The 24,993-nt window shown below is 46.2% G+C and overlaps 2 protein-coding genes across 7 annotated transcripts in view; one reads left to right on the forward strand and one right to left on the reverse strand.

The window, feature by feature from the left end:
- TBC1D8B (TBC1 domain family member 8B) overlaps nucleotides 1–8,825 on the forward strand; it is a 31,293-nt gene extending 22,468 nt beyond the window's left edge. Inside the window, exons 15-21 of the mRNA XM_041485016.1 lie at nucleotides 783–851; nucleotides 1,055–1,295; nucleotides 1,955–2,020; nucleotides 2,136–2,219; nucleotides 3,065–3,121; nucleotides 3,440–3,537; nucleotides 3,838–8,825. Of these exons, the coding sequence (XP_041340950.1) occupies nucleotides 783–851; nucleotides 1,055–1,295; nucleotides 1,955–2,020; nucleotides 2,136–2,219; nucleotides 3,065–3,121; nucleotides 3,440–3,537; nucleotides 3,838–4,248 (1,026 nt within the window). The 3' untranslated portion in view covers nucleotides 4,249–8,825. The remainder of the gene's footprint in view (nucleotides 1–782; nucleotides 852–1,054; nucleotides 1,296–1,954; nucleotides 2,021–2,135; nucleotides 2,220–3,064; nucleotides 3,122–3,439; nucleotides 3,538–3,837) is intronic.
- Nucleotides 8,826–8,963: 138 nt separating this feature from the next.
- PASD1 (PAS domain containing repressor 1) overlaps nucleotides 8,964–24,993 on the reverse strand; it is a 53,535-nt gene continuing 37,505 nt past the window's right edge. For 4 of the 6 annotated variants that reach the window (XM_041485018.1, XM_041485019.1, XM_041485017.1 and 1 more), the window contains 11 exons: nucleotides 22,644–22,791; nucleotides 20,642–20,723; nucleotides 19,480–19,603; nucleotides 18,623–18,723; nucleotides 18,101–18,187; nucleotides 17,011–17,169; nucleotides 16,319–16,585; nucleotides 15,299–15,504; nucleotides 14,554–14,646; nucleotides 13,885–14,092; nucleotides 8,964–12,651 (listed from right to left, as the gene is read on the reverse strand). In XM_041485018.1, the coding sequence (XP_041340952.1) occupies nucleotides 12,481–12,651; nucleotides 13,885–14,092; nucleotides 14,554–14,646; nucleotides 15,299–15,504; nucleotides 16,319–16,585; nucleotides 17,011–17,169; nucleotides 18,101–18,187; nucleotides 18,623–18,723; nucleotides 19,480–19,603; nucleotides 20,642–20,723; nucleotides 22,644–22,791 (1,646 nt within the window). In that variant the 3' untranslated portion in view covers nucleotides 8,964–12,480. The remainder of the gene's footprint in view (nucleotides 12,652–13,884; nucleotides 14,093–14,553; nucleotides 14,647–15,298; nucleotides 15,505–16,318; nucleotides 16,586–17,010; nucleotides 17,170–18,100; nucleotides 18,188–18,622; nucleotides 18,724–19,479; nucleotides 19,604–20,641; nucleotides 20,724–22,643; nucleotides 22,792–24,993) is intronic. The other 2 variants (XM_041485021.1, XM_041485022.1) reach the window with 2 other exon arrangements.

A 24,993-nucleotide genomic window follows, 5' to 3' on the forward strand; every position in this document is an offset into this window, starting at 1 on the left:
TAAGCACCTGCGTTTTCACTCCAGGAAGCAGCTCTGAAGAGGTTATTGTAGTGCATTCAACAGGGGTTGCTTTTTGTCTGTGTTGTGTGTGAGTGTCTGGTAATGTGGCAGCTCTCTATCTGCCTATCTCATCCTTTCAGTTCAAACTGCTCAGTGAAGGTGGAGGTTGTGAGGAGCTTCCTTTGTTTGCCTGTTTTCTTCTGTGGCTCATTTCCAATGCCTGATGATAATACTAGTCTGTCCACCATGTAGTGCTTCTTTCTGTAGTAAATGTGGCTTGTAGCAACAGAAACTAAATGCTGGTGGTTATGCTGAGATGGTATTGTTGTATTTAATTTTACAAAACATATATTGTGAAGTTAGAAGCTGGTCTTAGAGCAAACTTTGTTTTTTAAAAAGCTGTGAAAATTTTTTTTTTAATTAAAAAAATGAGGATTCAGCTTCACTGTTGAGAGCTGAACATGCGTTTGCCCATTTAAAGGGAGCTATATGTTATGTCATTATAAATAATTGAGTTTTATCTCCTGGGTTTCATAATGTAGGCTCCATGTATGTTTGTAACATGACTAGCCTTAAGCTTGTCTTTTTTTTGGAGAAATTATTTGTTTTAGTCTATAATCTTCTGATTACTTTTTAAAAGAACTGCTTTTCTTAATTCTAATTGTAACATGCCAAAACCTGGAATATGCAAACAGTGTCTCTTAATGTAATCTTAAGTCTCCCATAATGTTACTCCAAAGAGGGAAGACACATTACTTAATTTTTTCTTAAATTTGTTTCAGCTGCGTGTTGTGTCTCAAGAAGTAAAATTCAGTCCTAGTGATCTTGAAGAGCTTTATGAATTGTTCAAGGTAATGTGCCATTTTCCTCACTTACCCAACAGCCATCTTAACAGTAGACTTTGAAATGGTTTTAGTAAATAGAGATAAAGGCTGGACTCAATATATGTTTTACATGCCAGCTGTACTATTCATTATATAGTTAACTCCTCACATCTTTCCCCCAGAGAAACTTGTTGTTTCCTGAAACCTAATGTTTTATCTTTGCTTTGCAGAAGGAGCATTTTCTTTCCTGTTACTGGAGTGTAAATAGTCCTGTCCTGCAGCACCATGATGCCAGCCTGCCCTACCTTGACCAGTACCGGATAGATTGCCAGCAGTTCAGGGTTCTGTGCCATCTGCTGAGCCCCTGGTCACACTGTGCAAACAGAGACTCTCTGGCTCTGTGGACATTCCGACTGATGGATGAGAGTTCCAACTGCCTTATAAACTTCAAACAGTTTGCCTGTGTTCTTGGTATGGCAACAGAACATACATGAGCACATTCAGCAGGCTCCTGGGAGTAGTCCTGGGGTGTATCACCTTCCATACTCTGTACAAAAAGCTAAGGAGATTTAATCTCTTAACACAGGGTCAAATAATGTGATTTTTATTACAGGCAGAATAATTTCCTTTTGGAGATTAAATTTATATATGGCTTGGCCGTCAATATATCCACAAATAAGAATGGTCTGATCTCATTGCCCAGCCTGTTTGGTTTATGATAAATCTTCATACTAAGTCATCTTTTACACTGATTGTGCAGGATGACCAATGCCTTATTCCTCTGGGAAACTGAAAGTTTTCTTGTCTCACTGCACTGTTCCTTTCATCTTGTTTTCAAAGTGGTATGTTCAGGAAACAAAAATTTAAGGGAAGTGCTGAGACGTTAGTACTTTATTTCTTTCAGTGCTGTGGTTTGTAAGTCATAGACATTATTAGTATTCTTTCATCAGTGTAGGCTAACCCCAGGCTCAGCCACAGGTGATAGAGCTTTCTTTAAGCTTCATATCTTATTATACTCCCTTAAGCTAGGGCACATGTCCAGTTCCAACCTCTCTGGGTTGTATTTGTTTAAGTTAAGAGGGTGTTTTAAAGTTTGGTCCAGTTGAATAGACTGTCCTTTCCCCTAACAGATACGATGTATAACGGAAGCTTCACTGACAAACTCAAGTTTCTTTTTAAGTTGCACATCCCTCCAGGTAAGTGAGAAACAGTGTTACTTGGGGAGAGCTGTCTTTGGTTTTTGTCATTGTTATCACTGCTTTGGTAATGCTTGGGCACTATGAACCCACTTTATTTAATCATTTATTGCAGCTTTTACTGAAGTAGAATCTCTGAGCCCTTCCAAAGGGGATGATCTTTCAAAAGAAGAACTGATGCACTTCAGCCAACTCAGTGGTAAGCTCCAGAGTGTGAGGTTTTGCCTGCAGAATACTAGACAGAATCCCGTAATTATCCTGTGAAAAATGAGGAGCTTTCTTCTGAAAACAAGTAAATCCAATAAATCATATCCCTATTAACAGAATCCCTTGTGAAGATCTTCTGTAGATAGTTACAATTTAATAAACTTGCGCAGAATTTGTGGATAGCTCATCTGATGGTGGAGTTCAAAGGCCTGTGGATGTTTACATGGAAATAGGGGAGTGTGTTTGGTTGGCATTTGTCAGCATTGTGTGCAACCTATTGCAGTGTTCAAGTTATGGCTGTTTAATTTTTGCATCCTGGGCATAAAGGAACGATATTTTCTGCCTCAAGAACTAAAATACCAAATCCATACTTACTTTGAGGCACATAAGCATTTAAAAATTCTTTGCTTTCATTTTAGACCAAGTGAGCTGAAAAAGGTTTAGTAAATATATGGAGTTGATAAAATAATCTGTTTCAAATACTCTTGAAAGAGTGGGATTTTTATAGAGAAGGCAAATCCCTTTTTGGTTTTAAAATCTGCCTAAAGTAGACAATATATAGGTACTGTTCCTGCTGCTCTTCAAGTCGTGCACCATGAACATTATAAAGATTATTTAACTGATAGCAGTTTCATTGGTGATCTTCTGCCTCACAGTGGCTTTTATTTTTATAGAAAGTATGCAGATGGCATGTGGTTTCTTCTTGACCTAATCTGTGCTGAGAACGTTGAGGGTCTTGTGCCTTAAGGAAGGAATTTTTGATAAGGGAAATGAAACATTGGTCCTTTTTTCTGAAGTAAGTAACTTTTTTTTTTTTTTTCTTTTTCTAAATTGTAGTTTCATCTGCTGGGGATAATCTTGAAAGTGGTTCTTTGAAGAGCAGCCCAGAAAAAGGTAAAAGAATCCTGGTGGCACATTTGGTAACTGTGTCTTTTGGGGGAGTAGAGCTGGGAAAGTGTGTGGTGACAGAGTATATTAAGTAACATCAACCTTAGCGTGCTGCTAACATTCTGTCCTCTTATGTAAGTGTAGTCATGGGAGCAAAAGGGCAAAAGTAAACTCTGGTTCTCTGTAAACCCTTGGCCACACCACTCTGTGGGAAGGAATGACATTGAAGGTGCCAGTTCTTTTGCTTATCGTCCCTCATAGGAAGGTCTCAGTTCTTGTTTGTTCACTTTTTTTTTTTTTTTTTTGCACTTCTCCTTCAAAAAGGGAAGGGGAGGGTTGACATTCAGGCATATCTGAAGCAATGGCAAGATGAACTTCTTAAAAAAGAAGAAAATGTCAAGGATTTGCCAAGAATGAATCAGGTAAACTGTCTGAGTCTTATTTAAGTCTATTTTAGTACCCTTTAAGTCCTATTACAATATTTCTGAAGGATTTGTAGGATACATTTAATTTCAGATCTTCACATCAGTCATTAGACTGTGGCTTTTTAAAACTGCTGTAATGTATCAAGAGAGAGACTTTGAGACACACACAGGTTTCTCAGGGCTAGTCCATGCTGTTGTTAGAGCAGCAGCAGGCGCCGGACTGAGAATACAACAGGCAGTGAGACACAACAGTTGTGTTGCTCTTCTCTGAGCAGTCTCCTCTGTATCTCTCTGTAGTCTCAGTTCATCCAGTTCTCAAAAACTCTCTACAATCTGTTCCATGGGGATCCTGAGGAGGAGCTCTTGTATCGGGCCATCGCGGTGGTCACCAGCCTCCTGCTGAAAATGGAAGAAGTTGGCAGAAGACTGCAGAGTCCCATGTCACCTGTCAGAAGTCCAGTTGCTGTTGCAGAAGTGGCTGCTGAAGTGCCCAGAGAGAGGCAGGAGGAAAGCAGCTCTGAGCAGACTGAAGGCAGTAGAGCACAGAGTTTGGAAGGGAACCATGAATGGTCTTTTGCCTTTGAACAGATTCTGGCATCCTTATTAAATGAGCCAGTCTTTGTGAGATTTTTTGAAAAACCTCATGACATAAAAGCTAAAATAGAGAGTGCTAAAAATGCACAACTTAAAGCAAGAGCCAGGGTGTAATTTTCTGTACATTTGACTCTGAATTAATCACATAAAGTGCTTACAAATGAAGGCTGTAACTATGGAAATCAAGTCTGGTGATGATAAAGGAAATGAAGTTTGAAGAATTAGCTTCAAGTATCAGATTACTGGTATGTAATGTAAATAAAAATAGTTTGAAGCACAGTCACTTTCTTGCATTGTTCATAAGTTTCACTCCAAAATAGGGACTGAATAATGAACTGCCTTTACTGTGTTATTAAAACATGCAGCATTGCTTGGAGATACTGGATGTGTACCTGTTGCAAACCTGTCTGAATCACTGTTAGAGTAGGTGTTCTCCAGGTTCTTTTCTATTACTGTGATATAAGGAATTACTTTTTCCCATTTTCACTTCAAAGGAGTGTCAACAGCTTAGAGGTGGTCTTCCACATTAATTAGTTTTTTCCAAATTGCTTGTGGACTGGGGCCAAAGCAGGGTGAAGACTAAGAACAGAGGCTGTGGTAGCATGACAGGACCATGAGACTAGAAAAGGAAGTTGCCCTGCTCACAATTCCTCTGCTTTGATGTTACCCAAGGGTCTGGACTCCAGTAGATTCCAGTCCCTCTTTCCCATTTTCATACCAATCCTCCTACAAAGAAAAGGTGAAAATGATGGAGGCTTATTTGGTCATCCAGGCTGCACAAGGATGCAGAAACTAATACTGATTGTTTAAAATCAAGGGAAAGTGGTGGCTAAATCTGTCTGACCACATGGTGGTTGTAGTTTATCTGGCAAAAGGAGACATTGTTGGCTTCTTAGGAGCATGTTGATGAAATGTGGAGTTTTGCTGGTGTTTGGAAAGCCCAAGCACAGGCAATCTGTAGCTGAGTGTTGACTATTGAGCTGCTTAGAGACGGATTGCAGTTGCTTCTTTGCCTACCCTGAGTCTGTGTCTCAACCCAGTAATTACTATTGCTTTTCTATAGCACTCTGGACTGTTGCTGCTGGAATATTTTCTATTTGTCAGGATTCAAGGCAACAAGAAAATCCCCTTGAATCTGACTTGAAATTTTTAATATGTAAAATACGATATAGTAGAGATCCTGTGGAGGAAAGCTCTGCCAGTGTAAAAGCTGAGAAATGTTGACCTTGAATCTTTGGTAGCTGATGCTAGAAGAAATTTAGAGAAGGAGGGTAAGAACTTGTATTTTAACAACAATATCAAAGTATGTGGGGAGTCTTGCTAAACTAGTTTAAAACATTTGTTTCCAAAGCCTGTATGACAATCTTTCTCTGCAGAGCAGCATTATTTTTATACTGTGCATGTTTTTTTAAAGAAGCAGAATGGGGATGGTATCTTTCGGAGGCTTTTTGTGCAATACTAGTGTGAATGAAGAATAAAACAAATTTCTGACTTGTGTTGCAGGCACTTTGTGAAATGCCATCATTGCAGTTGGTGTTAAATTTATGAATTATGTCTTACACTCTCCTCAATACTCTCAGGTATTAATGTAAAATAAAGTTTTACTGAAGAAGTCCAAAAGCTGTATCATATATGTGGAGAATGAGGAAGCTTTTTTCAGAATCCTTCACAAAGTAATTGCAGTTGATACAATATTCTGCTGATTTGTATTTTTATGTATGAAATATAAAAACTAATTTATCCATTTATGTGGATATGGATAGGGCCACACTGTATTACTTTTTAAAAATGTTTTCACAAAGTTGTTCAGAAATACAAAGCAGATAATGTTTTCCTAGTCCAGGATGTACCCAGATAAGGTTTGATCAGTGAGTAATTCTGCAAATAGCCACGATTAAACTAATGCAGCCTCATAAGAATAGATACAGCTGCCCATACCAAAAGCTTTTGTTGGTTTGTGAGAGATACTGTTTATGTCAACAAGTAGCCAAAGCTGTGAACTATTTGCTAATGAAAGTAACAGAGATATGAAAGTCTTAAAACTCAAGGACTTTTTTGACTGAGAGCCAAGATGTGAAGATCTAAGTGCAGAAGAAGGTGAAGGAACTTGCAAAGTACAGCAACCTTCTGTTGTTACCTGGTTGTAAAAAGGTGCTCAGTTTGTACAATGCCCTTTTCTGTTAGTGCCCACCCAAGAGACTGTAGAGCCTTTGCCAGCTGAGTAGTAGCTCTTGTCAGATGTCATATCCATGTATGAAGAGCATATATATCAAAATAGATTTAAGGCTATGAAATCTAACTTTTATTAACTGCATGGATTTATTTATTAAATCTATTTATATTTTTTCCCAAAAGGGGTGGTGCCTTTAAATTGTTCCTGTAATACACCTGCAGGCTGATCCAGGAAAACTAGTCACAGTGACCAGGCATCCAGTCTCAGCAGGATGGAGGGTGGAGTGAGGTCACTTCCAGTAGGCTGGCAGCACTCAGGCAATGGCCCAGCTGGCAGGTTCTTCCTTTTGGAACCTCTGGATCATGAGCTGATTGTTTGGGGAGAGGTAGATGTAGCAAGTGCCAGTGATTTCCAAGGAGTGTAACCCAGAGGTGTTTGCTGAGCTAGTACCTCAGTGTACCATAGGCTGAGCTCTGCTTGTGCCAGAAGAACTCTGGAGTTAGTGTCTAGCTTCTTACCTTCCCTTTCTTATTCCAGCTCCTTGCATCCCTATTCCAGACAGGCTGGCTAACAGATAGATGCAGGTTTAGCTGGGCTGGTGGAGTTAAAGCAACAGTAGATCATTCCCTTCCTTCATTCCTGGAGAGCAATGCCTTGGCTTCAAAGCCCTGCAGAGTCAAGGACAGAGATCTCTGTGCTGTGCTGCTTCTTGGCCAGGTGAAGTTGGTGATACAGAGATGGCCCCAGACTCCAGTCACATCACCTGAGGGTGCTGGGTGTGCACATGAAGAGGAAGCAGCTTGGTTAAGTGAATTGTTGTGTCATTTCACTCGCCTGTGTTATGTTTTTTCTGTAACTTTCCACGAAGTTTTCTGCCTTTATTTTCAGGTTCAGTCATAGGAGATAAATGAAGGTGCATCATTCAGTACAAAATAGACACCTGTAGATTGCTACAACCACTGATGCTGTTTGTCCAGCTTGACAATTGCAGTGCCTGCTGCAGTGTGACTGGGCAGCTGTGTCATGGTCACCCTGCCACACTGGCAGTGCCTGTGGGGGACAGTGCACAGTCCCTCCTTGTGCTGGGCCGTTGTTGCTGTGTGCTTAGATGCCTTTTGTCAGAGCTAACCAGTAGCCTGGGGACACAGCCAGCAGAGCTGTGATGTTCCCGGTCTTGCCATATGGAATGTGCTGCTCTGGAGCCTGACTGCTCCCTGCTCTGGGTGACCAGTGACAGCCCTGACCCCCACATGGAACTGCCTGCTTGGCCTCTGTGTGCCAGCTCGGGGCTTGGGCATGTGAGGGGAGGGAATAGCTCACATAAGAAACATACCAGCTCTTTCCACCATGGGGGACAACTGATGATAATTAAACCGGTAGCATTTTCCAGGACATGGAAGTGGCTGCTGCCATGTGATACAGAAAAATCACTTTCTGTTTCCATCAATTTCTAAAACAAGCCACTTGTTCATCACTCTAATGGCTAAATAATAATGTAATTTTAAAAGAGTTTGCTACTGTAGTGACTAAGAAATAGCTGTGTGTTGATTTTATCAGAAGTTTCTCATCCAATTGTACCATACAAGGTTCTTGATTGTGATTGCTGTTGTTATCTGGACTAAAACAGAAGGAAATACTCTGACTTGTTTCCAGAAAAATAGGCTATTTTGTCTTTTTTGCTATAGCTTTGTCACTTTACCAAGACGGCAGCACATTTGTGTTGACAGATTGGCTTTTATACAATGTGTTGTATGCAGAGGTACTGTAAGACAAATGGGGTGTTAAATAAAATATTGTTTCCCTTAAGTAAAAAACCCCTGTGTTTGAGGCATTATTTCCTATGATGGCCTGCTGTGGAAGTTCCTTCAAGAGTGTTCGTCATGTTAAAGCCACATTTAGTCAGTGCTTTGCAAAACAAGGAGCAAGCCAAAGCTCCTTTCCTCCCAGAAGAGGAGGAAAGCTCAGGATTTTGAAGCCTGAGCTAGCTTCAGTGCTGAGCTGCTGAGTACAGCTTTGTCCATCCAAATACAAACACAGTGTGCAGACCCTGATGCCTTGTTCTTTCTAATTTATGTGTTGCTCCTCTTGCCTCTGGCACTGGTCACGGAAATCCCAGTTCTTGTCCTGAGCCCCGTCCCCTCAGCTGTCCATGTGCATGGACACAGTGGCTGCTGCTCTTGCCTGTCCTGCAGAGTAGGGATCAGATCCCTAACAGACCCACCCCACCCAGGGAATAACAAGAGTACATAGTGTGTAAGAGGTCCTACAAGTATTATTTTATTTCTTCTTAATTTTTTTTAAATACTATGTACAATCTGTTTAAAGCTTGTCAAAATGCATGGGCTCCCATTCAATGGAGCTCTGCAGGGACATAGATTCAAAACAAGAATAAAATCTTTACTGTTCATCTTCATAAGACACTTACTTTTTCCCATTACAAAATACTTTTAAGAATAGTAACATTTATAAATGTATTTATATTCAACATCATATAAAATAAACCAAGATTTATACTCAATTCTAGAGTTTTTCTTATTTTCTTTTTTTTTTTCCTTGCGTGGACTATATACAATATATACAGTAACTTCTCATTGTGTTTGTCAAATCAGCCTGATTATACCCACCAGGCTTTAGCTTATATGTACAAATATGCTAAAAGTGCAAGACTTTATTATTTAAAGCTGCCTGTGTTTTCAGAGGTCTGGAATTGTGTGGCCTATATATATTTATATAGAGATATACATCTGCATACATATAAATGTATATTAAAAATATGTATATCTATAGATAGTTATGGTATATAGGTACTTGTGTACTAGAAAACCTCAGAACATTTATGACTGATAGGTCAACACCGACACTGGAGGCCAACCCTGCTGCCATCAGTCACATCCCTGCCCTCTGCTCGTCACCAACAAGTCACACTTACGTTTTCTTGTAAAAGGCTGGGGGAGTGAACCAAACCCACCAGCAACCCTCAATTCCAAATGAGTCATAAAAGCACAGGTCATAGCTAACACCGAGGTAAACAAATACAAATCAACCTGAATAAAGAGATTTTTTATCCATCTGTTTTTTTGAGATTGACAATATAAGGCAAAACCCCCCGGCCCTGACTCAGCCTTGCCCTTGGCTGCAGGCAGACTGAGCAAAGACCCAGCAAGCCCCGAAAGGGTCGGTGGGATTTTGTCCTTTGGAACATGTTGAGAAAACAAGGCCCTGCCCGTGAGGCAGTGCCTGGGACGTGCAGCCCCCACCCACCAGCAGCGAGGCCAGCGGCTGGGGGGGCTCTGGGAATAAGGGGGCGCATGATAAAGTGCGTTTTTAGGTCTGGTTTTAGCAAGGCTGGTCTAACATGTAAACATCCTCACCAAGCTCCTGTGCTCCTCACTGGGAGCTGTGAGCAGGGGCTGTGCCCCCAGCCCTCCGTCCCTGCAGCCCAGCTGCCATCAGCAGGGCTGTGCCCAGGGCTGGGCCCTGTCTGGTGCACCCACTGCCCCCCACCTCCCCCAGAACCCCTTCCCAACTCTATTTTGTTTTTTTGGACTCACTGTCAAAGCCACAGCAATGCCAGAAAACTGCTCTGCCTCAGCTCTGTCTCTACCAAGCCCTGTTAAAAAATACACCCCTCAAGGCCCTGACCCCAGCCATTTGATTGCCACCTGCCATGGCTGGGTGTGGTGGTGGGGCACTGCAGACCAGCCTTGGGGATGTGTTGGGGTGATGCCGGTTTAATGGGGAAGCCAGGGAAATCACAGCCTTTCCCTCCAGCCAGCCACCCTGAGCCACAAACTGTGCAATGCTGGAGCCCTAACACAGATATATGTTTGCCTCCCCTCTAATGGTATGTGCCAAGGCTATGGTGGGAAAAAATCCCACAAACAACTCCCAAAAATACAACCCCCTCCTACCACATCCTCATGAGCAACCCGGCTGCCTTAGAATGGGGAAAAGGAGACCCTGAAACTAATAGTGCTTTAAAAACAAGTGTTCCTGTCCTGAAGGCTCTGTGCTGGCCCTTCCTGCAGAACAAACCTGCAGAGCAGCAAAGCCCCAGGTGTTAATATTTCAGCCCCAGATTGCCCCACAGAGGCAGGTGTTCCAAATGCCACTACCAGCAGTGAGGTGGCCCTGGCCCATGGCTCTGCTGTAGCCACCAGTTCTCATCCTGGTTTGAAATGGAGGGGCTGGCTCAGACTGTGTCCAAGAGCAGCTGCGTGGCTGCCCAGCACCCAGGGGCTGCATGTGCTGGGTGGGCAGGGGCCCAGCCAGGGACTGTGCTGACAAGGCATGAGCCCCAACAATGAACCCCAAGCTCTTGGGCATCTCATTGCCTCCATTCTGTGGCCAGCTGCATGCCCCAGAACACTGCATGTGGCCAGCTGCATGCCCCAGAACGCTGCATGTGAGCAGCGCTGCAGCCCAGGATCCATTGTGTCTGGTAGCCCTGGGAGCTGTGCATTCAAAGCCAACCCCTGCACCTGCTTCTGCCCAAGGGAGGCGACCCATGAACAGCCAGGGGTTGGCACAGCTTTTGTTCACAAATCCACCTCTGCGCTGGCCAAAACATCAAAGCACCCTAGGGCATTGCACCAGTCTCTGAAAGCTCCTGGCTGGCCCCAGCTCCAGCAGCCTTTCCTCCCACTGCCACTCCCCAGGCAATGTGGCACAGCAAAACCCCATCCCCTTGCCCAGGACAAGCTGCTGGGAACAGCCCCTGGTGCTGTGCCCTTTTCTTGAAACACAGGGCTGCTGGCAGCTGCTTGTGCCACAAGCTGCTCCACCAGCAACACCAGGAACACCAGCTGCTGCAGCGCTGCAAGGCGCCCAGGACGGGGCTTGCAGAAGGAAAAGAAGGAAACAAAAAAACCCCCAAATCATCATATTGGAAAAAAAAAAAAAAAAAAAAAGGCAAAACCAAGCATTCTTTACTAGGTTTCAACAGACATTAGGAACTAAACATTAGGAACTAACTCCTCTCTAAACCTTGCTCTATCTGCCAGCTAGATCTTTACTGCTAGATGGACCTGGTCCTAACTACCCACTGCCTTCACTGCCTTGCAAAGTTTATAGTAATGGCCAAACCCATCTACATTTGGGCTCTAACAATGCCCAAAGTTAGTACTCAGCTACTAACACTCCAAAAATGTACTTTTAAATTTTTCCTTTGGAAAGACACAAACAGTAGGGACACTTAACTATACACCCACTGAGGAATAAACTGGCTTTTCAATTCATAAATATAAACTTACAGTTAAAAAGTGACAATTTACAAAAATACAATTTATTGCTGACCCTATGGGCTTGTAACATCGTGTGTGTTGTGATTATACATTTTGGGTTTGCCAAATTGAAACATGACCTAGCAAAACCACAAAGTTTGCTGTCATATGCTGTTCTATGCATGTTTGTTTGTTTTTATGAATAGAAACATTTACAACTACATCACTTGAAACAAAAAAAAAAAAGGAGTAAAGATTCTTTGTCTGTAACCTGAAAAATATTTGGCTACAGGGAGTAAAAACCATACAAATTTATCTTCACTGTTAACCAAAAATAAAACATGACAAATATTGAACTAGCTGCGATGTGAGCTGGTATAACAACAGTAAGAAATTCAGGCAAAAGTGGTGTTATGTAAATTAGCAGCATTATCCAAACTCCTGGAAAAAAAACCTGCGGGACTGAGGTATAGAAAAAGGAAAAAGAATTCACAATGGACCTACTACAGCAAAACGAGTTATGTACATGGTAATCCAATGGTGTCCTGTGGACTGGTACAGTCTATGTGCTCCAAATGCTGGGCTTAAATTCACAGTGACTTTCAGCATTGAAGTCCTGAATGGAAAAAGGATTTTTTCCATTGCAAACCGAGCTTCGTGACGGCCTGATACTCCCCTCCCTGCAGCAAGACAGCCACCGCTTCCAGTGGCACCACGGCGCTGGGCCAGGGCACACCCTGCTGCCAGAACAGCATCAGGGGCTGGCTGCACGGAATGCCAACAAACGAGGCCCCTGCAGCCATGCAGCCCTGTCGGACCACCAATCCCTCCAGGCACCACGTCCCCACGGAGCCCGACCTCTCCCGTGCCGTGCTCTGCCGGCGCCGTGCTCTCCCGCGCGCCACGCGCAGCGGCCGCAGCCGTGTGCTCCTCGTCTCCCAGAAGCCACTTTCAGGGCAGCTGCATCTCGGGCAGGTCAGGCAGGTTGCAGGGCTGGCCCTGCGTGTGGTGGCTCTGCTGCTGCGGGTGGAGGAAGTAGCTCAGGGGGTTCTGCTGCGGGGTGTGGGGCGGCTGGAAAATGCGCGGCGTCGGAGCCCCCGGCACCAGCTCAGGACCTTGCATCTGTGGGGAGACACAAATCTGAGCAGTCAGACCTGCCCCTTCAGCCAGCTGTCCCTCTCGTGCTGCAGGGCTGATGCTGAGACTCATGCCCTGGACTGTGTGCACCAAGTCCTAAACTGGAGCTGTGCTCCACAGGATGCTGCTGCTGTCAGCAAAACCAACAATGCCTGGAGAGCACAGGGGGAAAGCAGGACCCATCTTCCTAACTGGCTCTGGGGAGCCCAGTGGGAATGGAGACCTACAAAAGCTACTTGGAGGTACAATCTGCAGGATGTGCAACTTTAATCTTTCACAGGAAAGATCTTCAGACAACCAAGGAAGAGGTCTTAGAGTAACCATGTACCCGCCCATGCTGGTACCGCAAAGACCTGGACTTGCTGTTTTCCCCCCCTGTTAAAGGCACTGTGTCATCAAACTCTGGTTTACTGTGGCCCTGGAGCTCTTTATCTGTTCCAGCATCATGATTCTGCTGTCCACACTGCTGGTGCTCAGGACAGCAATGCAGCCCATGAGGACACACCCAAAGCAGGGACAGCTCCTGCCCAGACTTGCTGATAACAGCGATTCATTTCTCACTTTAAATCCAGTCCTGCTGCGTGGCTGCTTTCAGCCCAGCCTACTCCTCTTGCTTTCTTTTCTGTCTTTGCCTGGAGGACTGTAACTTAACCTCTGCCATCCAGGCAAGGCTTCGAGAGCATGTTACTGATGAATTATTAGTTTCAACAACCCCTTTCCTTGGTGGTGTCACTAGTTCAGCATTTACTGATGTAAACTGTGTGCTAAAAAACAAAAATCACCTCGTCCAGAGATGTGTGTTGTGAAATACCTTTTTTTTTAAAAGAAAGCTGTGATGGCAGCTGATAAAAACCTTGCTCTGATGAGATGTAACAGCAGGAGGTATGTTTTCCAAAGATCTTCTCTCATCATTTTTCATTACTACAGCAAGCTTTCCACCAGAGCTCCTCTGGATGAAAAGCTGTGTTTGAAAAACAGGGTATTTCTTCTGTGCACTGTGTGATAACAGAGTTTGTTGGAAAATATGGCCTTGAGCAGGTGCAGAGTCAGCCTGGAAAGGCTGAGCACCTGGCTGTGTGGAGATACAATGGGAGCAGAGGATGTGCAAAGGCCCTGACCAGGTTTGATCAGCCAGATAATCCCCATTTCTTCCAAAAACCCCAACCCATCCCTAAGCCATCCCCGTGCCTCCTCAGAAAGCTGCTTCTGCTGCAATACCTGAAGGTAGAGGCGGTGCTGCTGAACCTGCTGCTGTGGCCACTGGTGCAGATGAACGGGTGTGCTGGCCTGCTGGGAGGTGAAGCTGCCGTGCGGGATCACCAGGGGCGGGGAGAAGATGGGCGGCGGGGCCGGAGCCCGGGCGCTGCTGCAGGTGGCCGGCTGCCCCTGGGCTGGGGGAGGCAGGGTCTGCTGCTCTGCAACAAACCTGCCACAAGGAGGAAAGCCAGGCGTGAGAAGCCACACCCAGAGCCACCCTCAGAACGGGCACTGGGCAGCCCAGCTGCTGCAGGAGCCAGCCTGGAGCAGGGCTGGTCAAGCCTTGCTGACAGGATTCCCCTGATTCCCCTCTGCCCACCAAGCACAGACTGGAACTACTGAAAATTAAGGTTTTTAAGGTTGTACATTTTCTCCATGTCTTGGCCAAGCACTTTATGCTTTGCAAAAGCCAGGAAATGGTTACTTTTTCTTTCAATGAACTTTATTTATCATAAAGTTCTTTGTAATTAAAAAATATTCTCATCTTTCTCCTAACTGCCTAAACTTTTGTTTCACTTCAGACTGAGACTGTGTTTGTGTGACCGGGTACAAGTTTTTTCATGTCTTTTTCAGTGCCATAAAGTGTCCTGCTAAGACACTGCAGGAAGATACGGGCCAGCAGAGACTCACTTTCCTGGCTGCCTGCTGGCACTGCTCTGCACGGGCTGGCAACTGCTGTTGGCTGCGGGCATCATGGCTTGGATGGACTGATCCAACAGCATCCTGTGGTGGAAGGAAAACAGAGGATGGTCAGGGAAGGGAGAGGTCCAGGGTCCAAGGTCCTGTCAGTGTCTAGAAACAACTCCTTTAAAATCCTCCATGAAAGCAGGCAAACTTTGAAAAAAACCTTGAAACCTTGAAAACAAGCTCATGAAATAGGATGCTTCTTATCACCTCACACCTCTCCTGTGAATACATGCTGAGAAGATTAGGATTGTTGACACTGGAGAAGAGAAGGCTCCGGGAACACCTTATAGCATTTTCCAGTATCTAAAGGAGCTAAAAGAGAGCAGGAGAGGGACTTTTGACAAGGGCATGGAGCGACAGGACTAGGGGGACTGACTTTAAACTGACAGAGGGCAGGGTTAGATTAATTTATGGAAATATGGTGAGGATTTGAAGCCCCTGATGATACAGCAGGATGTGCCCAGCACCCTGCCTGCCTGCACATGGGCTCACCCCACAGAGGGAACAGTGGCACGTGTTCCATCCTCACGTGTTCCATCCTCACGTGTTCCATCCTCATGTGTTCCATCCTCACGCTGGCTGTGGCAGCCCGAGCCCACCACCCCGAGCCCAGCCACGCCTGCCCCCTGCCCAAGCACTGCTGTTTTCTGTCACTGCCCCAGGCTGGCCCCAGCAGGGCTGTGGGTACCTGAGGCTCCTGTCCTGGCTGTAGTCAGCTGCAGGCTGCCTCTCGCTGCTGTCAGTCGGCGCGGCTGCGGCCACGGCGATGGGCTGTGCCTGGGAGAGCACCATGGGGCTGTTGTAGAAGGGCACTGGGATGCTCGCCTGCCCTGGCACACAGGTTTGCTGCCCTTGGCTTCCTCTCATTGGGTGCTGCTGCTTCTGCTGCTGTACCTGAAATGAAGATGTGGGTATCCACCTAAGTTTTAAAGCTCCCTAATGGAAGGATAAAATAACCACTTACAGTGGGCAGATGGGGAAAGGAGAAGGAACAACAGGATATTGTCCCTGAACACAGCAGTAGGTACAGTATATCTATTCAAGACCACCAACCCATTAACATTTATTGGCCCTGCAGGGCAGGTGCTGGCATCCCCAGACAGTATTTTGAGAAATTCGAGTACAAGGGTAAGAGCACAAAAGGCTTGAGGAGGAAGAGAACAGCTTAAGAGGGGAAGTGCAAATCTGAAGTCTCCAAGGAAAGCATCTCATCTGCCCTTTAAAGGAGCAGTTTTGGATTTTTTATTTTTGAACAACTCAAGTCTTTCCCATGTTAATAGTGGATTTAGGTCTAGTGGTGACAAAATTGTTTTTTCAAAGCTGCCTTCCAAGACTCCTCAGGCAGAGCAAAAGTAATCTTTTAAAATGATACCTACTCCTGTGTTATGAAACCACAACTCTCACTGGCTATGAATAATGAGCAATAACTGTGTTGATGAGAGCCCAGACCTCCCATTCACATCCTCCCCAGGCACCAGGAGAGCTCCAGCAGTCTCTGGGGGGTAAAGGCTTTTTGGCCACCCGTTTTTTATTTTTACAGTTGAGTGACATTGTTCACAACTGACTCCTGACACAAATTCCTCAATGCCAGCTATGCAGTAAAACCAACACCGAGGGGATGCACGGGACGGCGGGGAGGAGTGACACGGCAGACGAGCATTTAGCAGCTGGAAAAGCGGATGACGAGGACAAGGAAGCAGCCAGTGACCTGGGGGGCTGCGCCACAGGGGTCCCTGAGGAATGGGTGCGGTGACAGCAGGTGGGTGCTGCAGTAGTGCTTTGTCCCCGCCAGGGCTGGCTGCGGTGACTTCTTGGCTGCGGAGTGCCTGGGCGCGCCCGGCGGCCGCCGGGGGCTGGGCTGCTGCACGCTGTTCACGATGACCGGGATCGGCTGCTGCATCAGCATCTTTGAGTGAAAGAGGCACAGGAGCTGTTGGTTGGACTGCCTGGCAGAAATAACACTGCAGCAGTATCTCTGAATCCAGGGGCAAAATGAACCATGAGTAACAGAAAATCAAATGTTAGCCTGTGACAAATATTTATTCAGAGCCAGGAAGGTTCCAGCTCCATTGTGCCTGCTGTGCTTTGCAGGAGTGGCAGTAGGGATCCAGCAGCACTAACCAGACATGGAACCACCAAGCTCTTTTGTGCATGGGAGACTTTGGATTAATTTGGGATTGCTTTATTTAAAGCACGGAAATCACTGATTCAATACTCAGCCAGATATTGACATCACTCATCTCTCGGGAAACACCACTCCCACAGCTGAAATCAAGTTACCAATTTGGCAAGAGTTCATTCCCAAATGCTTTTGCCACAGACAATTTTATTACTGCTCTGTGTGCTCAAAGGAAAAGCAAATGGCTGGTGAGTGTTGGGAGCACCAGGGGCAGCAGGTACCTGCAGGTTGGAGTCCTGCACGAGCTGGAGCTGCTCCTTGATGACATGGAGCTCCTCTTGCTGTGTTTTGATGTCAGCTTGCAGGATGCGAGTCCTCTCCTCCAGCTGCTCCTTCAGCTGGTGCATCATCCCCAGCTGGGTGGGGAAATGGTACACTGGCTGCAGAGAACAGAGAAAAGGGACACACAGTAGGACCAGTCCTGCTATTCACATCCATAGCAATGCTGGATTCAGAAAAATGACTGCTTTTCAGCTTTTGCCATAAAAAATATGATGCTGACAAAAAAAGGCAATTGCATATTTAACTAAAGTGCCACTGTAGTTCCAGAGCAGCAGCACATCTGGCTTACAGTGCCTCCCTCCAGGTGTTGGTCTCTACAATTTCTGCATAGATGAAATGTCTCTACATGGGACTCTCCTGTTCCCTCAGGATAACACCCTGCTGGTTTGGGCCCACTTGTGTTTTGTGGCAGACACTGCATCCAAACCCTTGCCACACCTCCTGACTGGGCTTTCAGTTGTGCTGCTAATGATATTTGGCAGATGCCAGGCCCAAGACAGGCTGCAATCCCACCTGGGATCCATCCTTCACACCTACACTGGCCATTTTCAATCTCTGTTTTATAATCTGAACATTTACTGCACTGATATCAAAGTCCTGTAAGGGCAGACCTTGTCATTATGATTTATGACTAATTTTTCTTGGGGTTTTTGGTTTCTTTTCTTTTCCTGGCCTAACTCAAACCTTCCAAGACATCCCCTTCCTCTACTAAAACTCTTCAGCATTTTATCAGCCTGTAGGTAGCTGCTAGAGGTTTAGGGAGAAGCCTTCAGCAGCCCACAACACTTTTTACAAATGTAAACCTTCTCCTATGCTATTTCTTTGGGTGTCCCACCTGCTCTCTCTGCTCTCTGAAATAAGTGGTTGCGAGAAGGTTGTTGCAGGTAATCTCAGCAACAGAAAGGGCACAGAAACCTTGTCCCCACTCTGGGATGAGCCAGCAAGGATGTGAGGGCAGTGAACCGAAGCCACCTAGGCTGCCCTGCTGACAGGACACACCAGTGCACTTAACAAAAACAAACCACATACCATGACAGGGTGCTGGGAGGGCACTGCCAGCTGAGCCACGGGGTGCTGGGAGACAGGCTCACCATGGGCTTGAGGAGTGGCTATGGCCTAGAAATGAAAACTTTGCCTTACTGCAGGTCCATAGCACCTCTAGTGCAGAGCTGGTGCTTTAACAGCTCATACCAGGGATGAACAAGTGCAGGGAATTGGACAACTGAGATTGGAGATCTGAGGATAAGTCTGAAGAGATAATTTATGTTCCTGTATGCCCCTGATAATTTCAAGTCCTTGGTGTCAGCACCCATTTTGGATAAAGGCCATCTCACATGTACAAACCCCAAGAAAAGAGGGTTGGTGGTGTGAGCCTGGAGGAGCAAATCCTGAGCCTCCAGCCTCTCTCCACTGGCTCTGCCAGCCAGTGGCACCCCCCAGGAATCCCCAGCACAGTCAGAGTGCGGCATCCAGCATCTCTGAGGGTGAGATCAACGCTTGTGTTGCCGTTTCACCACGGCCCAGAAGGGCTGCTGCTCGGGCAGCACTGACCTGCGCGCTCCCGGGCGCTGCCAGCCGCAGCGCCGCCTTGTCCCCCGGCACCGCCGGCCGGCTGGGCGTGCTGCTGTCCGTGCGCCGCATGGACGACGTGGCTGCGAAAGAGACACTCACTGTCACACAGCTGACCCCTGCCTGGGCGCCCTGGCTCAGCCTGAAATCCGCTATGCAGATCGGGCAGTGACCCAAGCAGCGCAAAGCGGGTCCGCAGTGCCCCTCTGCGGGCAGTTTGGCTCTCTGCCCCTCTGTGGTCCCTCTGGCTCCCCACCTGCCTTGCTGGGCTCCCTCCTGATGCTCACCCCTATTCAGCCTGCCCCCCATGGGTGTATCCAGATGAGATCACTCCCCACGGCAAGAAAAGTCCCCTGAGTTTCCTCCCCATGACCCTACATAGAGCACTTCAGTCATCCTGCAGCCTCCCCAGGGGGAGGAGGGCACTGATGGGAGCTGGGATGAAGCTGCCAGCAAGGCAGGCATCCTTCTGCGCTCCTTCTGCAGGGACTTCACATGAGAGACCCCATAATAAAATTATATTATCCCAACATAAAGCTTTGGTCAGTGAGCTTGGTTCAATCAAGCTGGCGAGTCACCTCTTGTCCCCAGAAGCACAGCAAACAGCCATGACCCCCAGCTGGTGACAGGCCCGGGGGAACCGGCTCTCACACAGGGGATGGGTTAAGAGGGAGAGGCGGCAGGTGGCCGTGCCTCTGTCGCTGCTCTGTGACTTGTCACGACCCCAGGGCTGAGCATTCCCCTCCCAGCCCGACTTGGTCACTCCCAGCCGAGCCCCGGTGTTTCGGGGGCCGCTCTGCTCCCCAGCCCGGCACCCAGCGGCGCTGCCCGGCACCTACAGGTGGAGTCGGACAGGGTGGTGTGCGAGGAGCGCCGGGAGCTGTGCGAGGACAGCGACACTCCCTCCCGGCTGGCGTCCTGGCTGCTGCCGCACTGCCCCACGTCCAGGTAGCTGCTGTGGCTCTGCGGGAGCAAAGACAAGCGGTGACACCGTCAGCAGGAGGGGATGGCCCCGGGAGGGACCTCCGCCTCCTTGAGCCCTGTTCTGCAGACACAGGCACAGACACAGGTGTGCCCAGCACCCAGCCGGGCTCGCCCCGGAGCCCGCGGGCACACAGGAGCCTGCTCCGGCCCTGGGCACCCACCTGATGGCAGCCAGCAGCACAGGAGGACTGCTCCTCCCTGGGGAGTGCTGCCCATGGCCAACTCTGCTGGGCCAACCTCCTCCCTTGCCCACAGAGCTGTGGGCAACAGGAAAGAAGCTTTTGTCAGCCTCTTTCTGCCCGATCTCTTCAGGGATGTCACAGCTGGCTGGCTCTGGTGCACTGGGGGGTGGTGGCAGGGGAATGAATGAAGGTGGCAGAAAGTCCTACCTGGGGAATAGTTTTATCCATCGAAGAGATGGAGAGAGATAACTGGGAAGGGACAGGGAGCAGTGATAAGTGTTTTCCCTTGCCTTCCCATCTTCATCTGAGTATCAGTGATGAGCTGGCACAAGCAAAACAGGTACCCTGTGGTACTGCCCTACTCCTGGATCCTCTGTGCATTGCTAAGGGTCACAGGTACAGCAATCTGGCCTCCAGCTCCAGCTCTACTTCTCTGCTTCTGAGCTGAGGTGGTTTAACCTGTTGTTTGTGTCCAGGTTTTAACCTGTTGTTGCGTCCAAGATTACAGGGACCAGAACAGAGCAATGCAACTGCTGCATTCACAGCTATTGTGGAATCTGAGAACACTTGGTGTTACAGACCACCTAGCTCCAATCCCCCTGCCATGCCACTAGATCAGGCAGTTCAAAGCTCATCCAGCCTGTCCTAAACCAACATGGACAATTTGGAGCCATGCACCAGAAAGCTTCTCAGCCTGAATCATAACCCAGTTCAAGGCTTGGAATGAGATGGGAGTAAAGAAAATGGAGAAGAACAGATATTTCCCTCAGATTGGTAAGCTGTTACTCAGTTTGGTTTAAACATCTGCTCATTCACCTGTGAAGGAACATGGTACCTTTAGAGAAGAGGATGCCAGTTCAATTGATGACTCTTCGAGGCCAAGATCTCGTCTTCTCTCAGCCCGAACTTCTGCATAACTAAAAAAACCCAAAAATAAAAAACAAAACAAAACAAAACTCAAAAAACAAACCCCAAACAAAAAAAAACACCCAAAACCAACAAAATATTATTTTACAGCTTCTGTGCAGGTATCCTACCACAACAAGTGTACATTCATTTTCTAGCTTGATGATGATGAACAAGCATCCTTTTTTTTTTTTGTATGGTAGTTCAGTGATCCCTATGACAGTGCCTTGGGCAGGTGCCTCCTTCTGAGGGTGCACAGAACTGTGCATGCATCAGAGTTAGCATCTTGCACTCCAGTGGAAGCTCCAAATACAAACAGGCAGCTGCACAAGTGCAGGAACCCCTAAAAGGTGCCTCTAGAATTGTATATTTTCTTTCCTTACTTTTTCCCCTCTGAAATAATGAAATATTTACAGTAACAAATGCCCCATGATTCACCACTGGGATAAATTGGAGAGGATGTTTCAAAGACTCTCTGAGTGCTCATGCATTGTGGGCACCGAGAGCTGCCAGACTTTAGGGTGATGAAATATTAATGAGCTGCAACCTTTGTGGGAGGCAAGAGAAGTTGCTGAACCAACCTCACTTATATAATTGTGGTAACGAAATTTCCTGAAAGAACATTTTAACTCATGTGCTTCAGTAACATACTTTAAGCCTTAACTATCTGAGACAGAATTGAACTTCAAAATCTATTTAGGACTACATTGTTAGGTTTAAGAGGCACTGGAAGCAGAAAGAAGAAACAAGTTCATGCACAATAAATTCAGCCCTTAAAGTGAAGCTGAATTCCCTGAAGGATGGCAGAAGTAAGACAACTGAGAAGTAATCTCTCTGTGTAACATTTGCTTATGTTAACACTGCACATGTAGTTTATACCACAGATCACAGAATCAGAATCAACAGAATTTGGGTTGAAACGGACCTTAAAATTATCTGGTTCCAAGCCCTCTACTGTGGGCAGAACACCCGCAACTAGACCAGGCTGTTCAGGGCCCCAGCCAACCTGGCCTTCAATATTTCCAGGGATGGGGCAGCCACAGCTTCTCTGGGCTTCCAGTGCCTCACCACTCTCACAGGGAAGAATTTCTACCTAAGATCTAATCTAAACCTATCTCTGACAGTTTAAAGCCATTCCCCCTTGTTCTACAACTCCTTCTCCAGCTCTCTTGGAGCTCCCTTAGGCACTGGAGGAGGCTCTAAGGCTTCTCTCGAGCCTTTTCTTCTCCAGGCTGAACAACCCCAGCTCTCTCTTCCTATCTTCACAGGAGAGGTGCTCCAGCCTCTGAGCATCTTCAAGGCCCTCCTCTGGCTCACTCTAACACTCATATATTTCACATTTATTAGTGTTTGCTCTTCCAGATGTTTGACAGAAAAAGAGAGAGACCAGAAAAAAATTTGATTCTTGACACTACAAAAATACAGTGAGCAAGAGCATTACTCTTGCTCACTCAAGGAGCTCTGTATCACAGAGCATCCTACACATGCACTGCCTTCAAGCACGGGCTGCAACTCAGCACAGGCAGCTTCCCACTAGGGGGGGATCCAGGGCTGGATTTGGGTGAGGAATAAGGCCAGCAAGCCAGCAGCTAACTTCCAGTCATAAATACTTGAGGCTCTGATCAAAAGGTTTTGTAGGAGTTACATGATCTCATTCATGCCCAGAAAGATATGTCTGATTCCCAACAGCTTTAATTCTTTCTATGGCCATGTCATCACTAGGGACAAAAGGGGAATGTAACACACCAATAGATTTAGCCAAAACTGGCTTCCAGGCTTTTGGCTCAGTTAAAAAAAAAAAAAAAAAAAAAAAAAAAAGGAAAGAAAAGAGTAAATAGGTAAATAAAACACATATTCCCTGTCAGAAGGAAAAAGCAGTGGCTGAACACTGAGACATAACACACTCTGAAGAGTTTGGTGCTGGCTCCCACCTAACTACCAGGTGAGTGCAAACAATGAACTCAGGCTTGGAGTTCCACTGGTGGTAGGTGATGTAGTAGTGTGTCTGCAGCCATATCCACTGCTGCCCTTTGGTCAGGAACCGATAGTAACAGGATTTTCCTTTTCCAAACTGCATCACTGTTTAACAAAAAGAGAAAGCAATTTATAGCAAACAGGGATTTTATGTTGCAAAGGTGATTTAATCAGCATTCAGTCCCACACCCCTCTCCCAGACTGGGGCAGTGCTAAAATGGTTCATGAGCTTTATAAACAAGACAGATGATACATAACCATGTATCATTGTCTGGGGTCATTCCTGCTGACTTTCAGGAGTGCCTTTTGCTATTTTGAGATTTCTCTTATAACTGGTGCAATTATATAACTAGCTACATTCTTATAACTTATGGGCTCCCTGAAATAAGCATAAATAACATTAATTAAACACATTATTTGCCTTTCATTAGTACATGAGAATGCATTTCAAAGACTGAAGATGTGAAGTAAGAATCCTAATAATGGCACAAAACAACAAGATAGTGGAGTTTCAACTGAGAGCTTTCTTTTAAGAGCTGGCCTACTCCAACCTGGTATGTATTATCAGGCTATGTCCAGAAAAATCTCAGGTGCTGTAATACAGCTGGAAAATAGTGAAGGGAACTACATTAAATAACCACATTAATTTTTCCAGACTGCTGGGAGTGCAAAATGAAACATGCTCACTTAAAGTACCCACAATTAATGAAAAGTAAAATACAAACATGGTTTAAACAAACCCATTTCACTCTACAGTAGGCAAGATGTCTGCCCAAAGTGTCAACATGACAAACAGGAACCTAGCAAAACACACTAACCCGAGCGTTTTTTTATTCACCTGCAGACCTCTATTTTGTTAAAATATCAGGACTGACTTCTTCAGTGATCCCATTAACAGTGGTGGGCTTTAGATGAAGCACTTAGTAGACATTTTCTGGCTAACATGACATGCTGGGGACCCCTCAGTTCCTAGTCCTGGCAGACATGTCCTGAAGCAACTTCTCTAAGTAACTTTGCCAGCACTTTACTTTGTTTCCCTGTGCAGTAAAATGAAAAGATCTTTCCTACAGGTGTGTTGTGAAAATATTCTTCTAATAGGTAAGAGGAATGCCTAGATGATAGAGATGCAGAATATAAATAATCAAATTGATTCTCTGCAGAATGATCTGACCCACTCTCAGTACAGTGTGTGTCTATACCAAACTGCACATGCATTACCAAAAGGCCACTTAAATCTGAACTGTCTTTTAAGCAAACAGCACTAAGAAGTACTGTGCTTGAGAGCAGTTAAAATGCTCTGTTAATATTCACTTTTGCTGCATTTGACACTTGTGTGTCCCCCTGTCACAGCCTCCTCTGTGTGCTCAGCCAGGCAAGCCCCTGGCACCTGCTGCACCAGCGCTTTGCTGGGCAGGGCAGAGCAGCCAGCAGGGAACTGGAGCAGGGGACCTTGACATGCAGACAAGTATTTTTCCCCATTCTCTTCTAGGTCCCTCAGCTCCTCATATATGTAAGTGGTAGAGGGTTTGTGGTAGAGATGAGGGTGCTTTGCAGCTTTTCTCCAGTGGGCTGTGGGGCTTCTTGCTGGAGTTTCTTGGTCCCAGCCTCGTGCTGCTCTGCATCTCAGAGCAATTACAGCATCCTGCTTGCTCCTCTCTCTGGGGTGTCCTTGTTTCCTTTGAACAAAACACTTTCCTCTCAAGTGGAGGTAGCAGAGAGACAGACAGTGTCCCCCACAAGAAACCTGTAAGTAATACTTCTTAGCAAAATACCTGATTACCTAGATGCATTTTACAAAGTATTGGTTATTTTTCATTGCAGTGCTTGGCAATGAAAAACCACCACAGGACCCACATAACTATAGCTCAGTATCTCAGTCTGAAATGCACCCAATGAGATGGAAAAATCTGGGTCCTGGGGATAAAGCATCTCACATCTGCTAGGATCTGCACACTGACTAAGAGTAGACCCCACCTGCAGACACCTTCTGCCCTTCCTCACGTCAGCTCCAGCCTCAGCAGGACATGGTTCTTCAGCACTGGGCTGCACTGCCGTGGAAACCAGGTGAGTTCTCCTTCTGCCCTGCCTCTGACAGGCCACACTATTTCTCCTTGCATGAAAATAAAGTTCATGGACCTTCTTTGGTGTTCACACATTAGCCTGAACTTGACTCTTCTGCTTCGTTGTTTTCCTTTCAGGTTGACCAAACATGAGCCATCTTCACCCACAGGGAAACTGTGTTCAGTACTTTTGTATGTAAAATAATTCTGAATCTCCAGAAGCATTTTACTAATGAGTAAGTGAGGT

This window comes from Pyrgilauda ruficollis, unplaced genomic scaffold (assembly GCF_017590135.1).
Source record: "Pyrgilauda ruficollis isolate IOZ18807 unplaced genomic scaffold, ASM1759013v1 scaffold7, whole genome shotgun sequence".
Classification (NCBI taxonomy): Eukaryota; Metazoa; Chordata; class Aves; order Passeriformes; family Passeridae; genus Pyrgilauda; species Pyrgilauda ruficollis.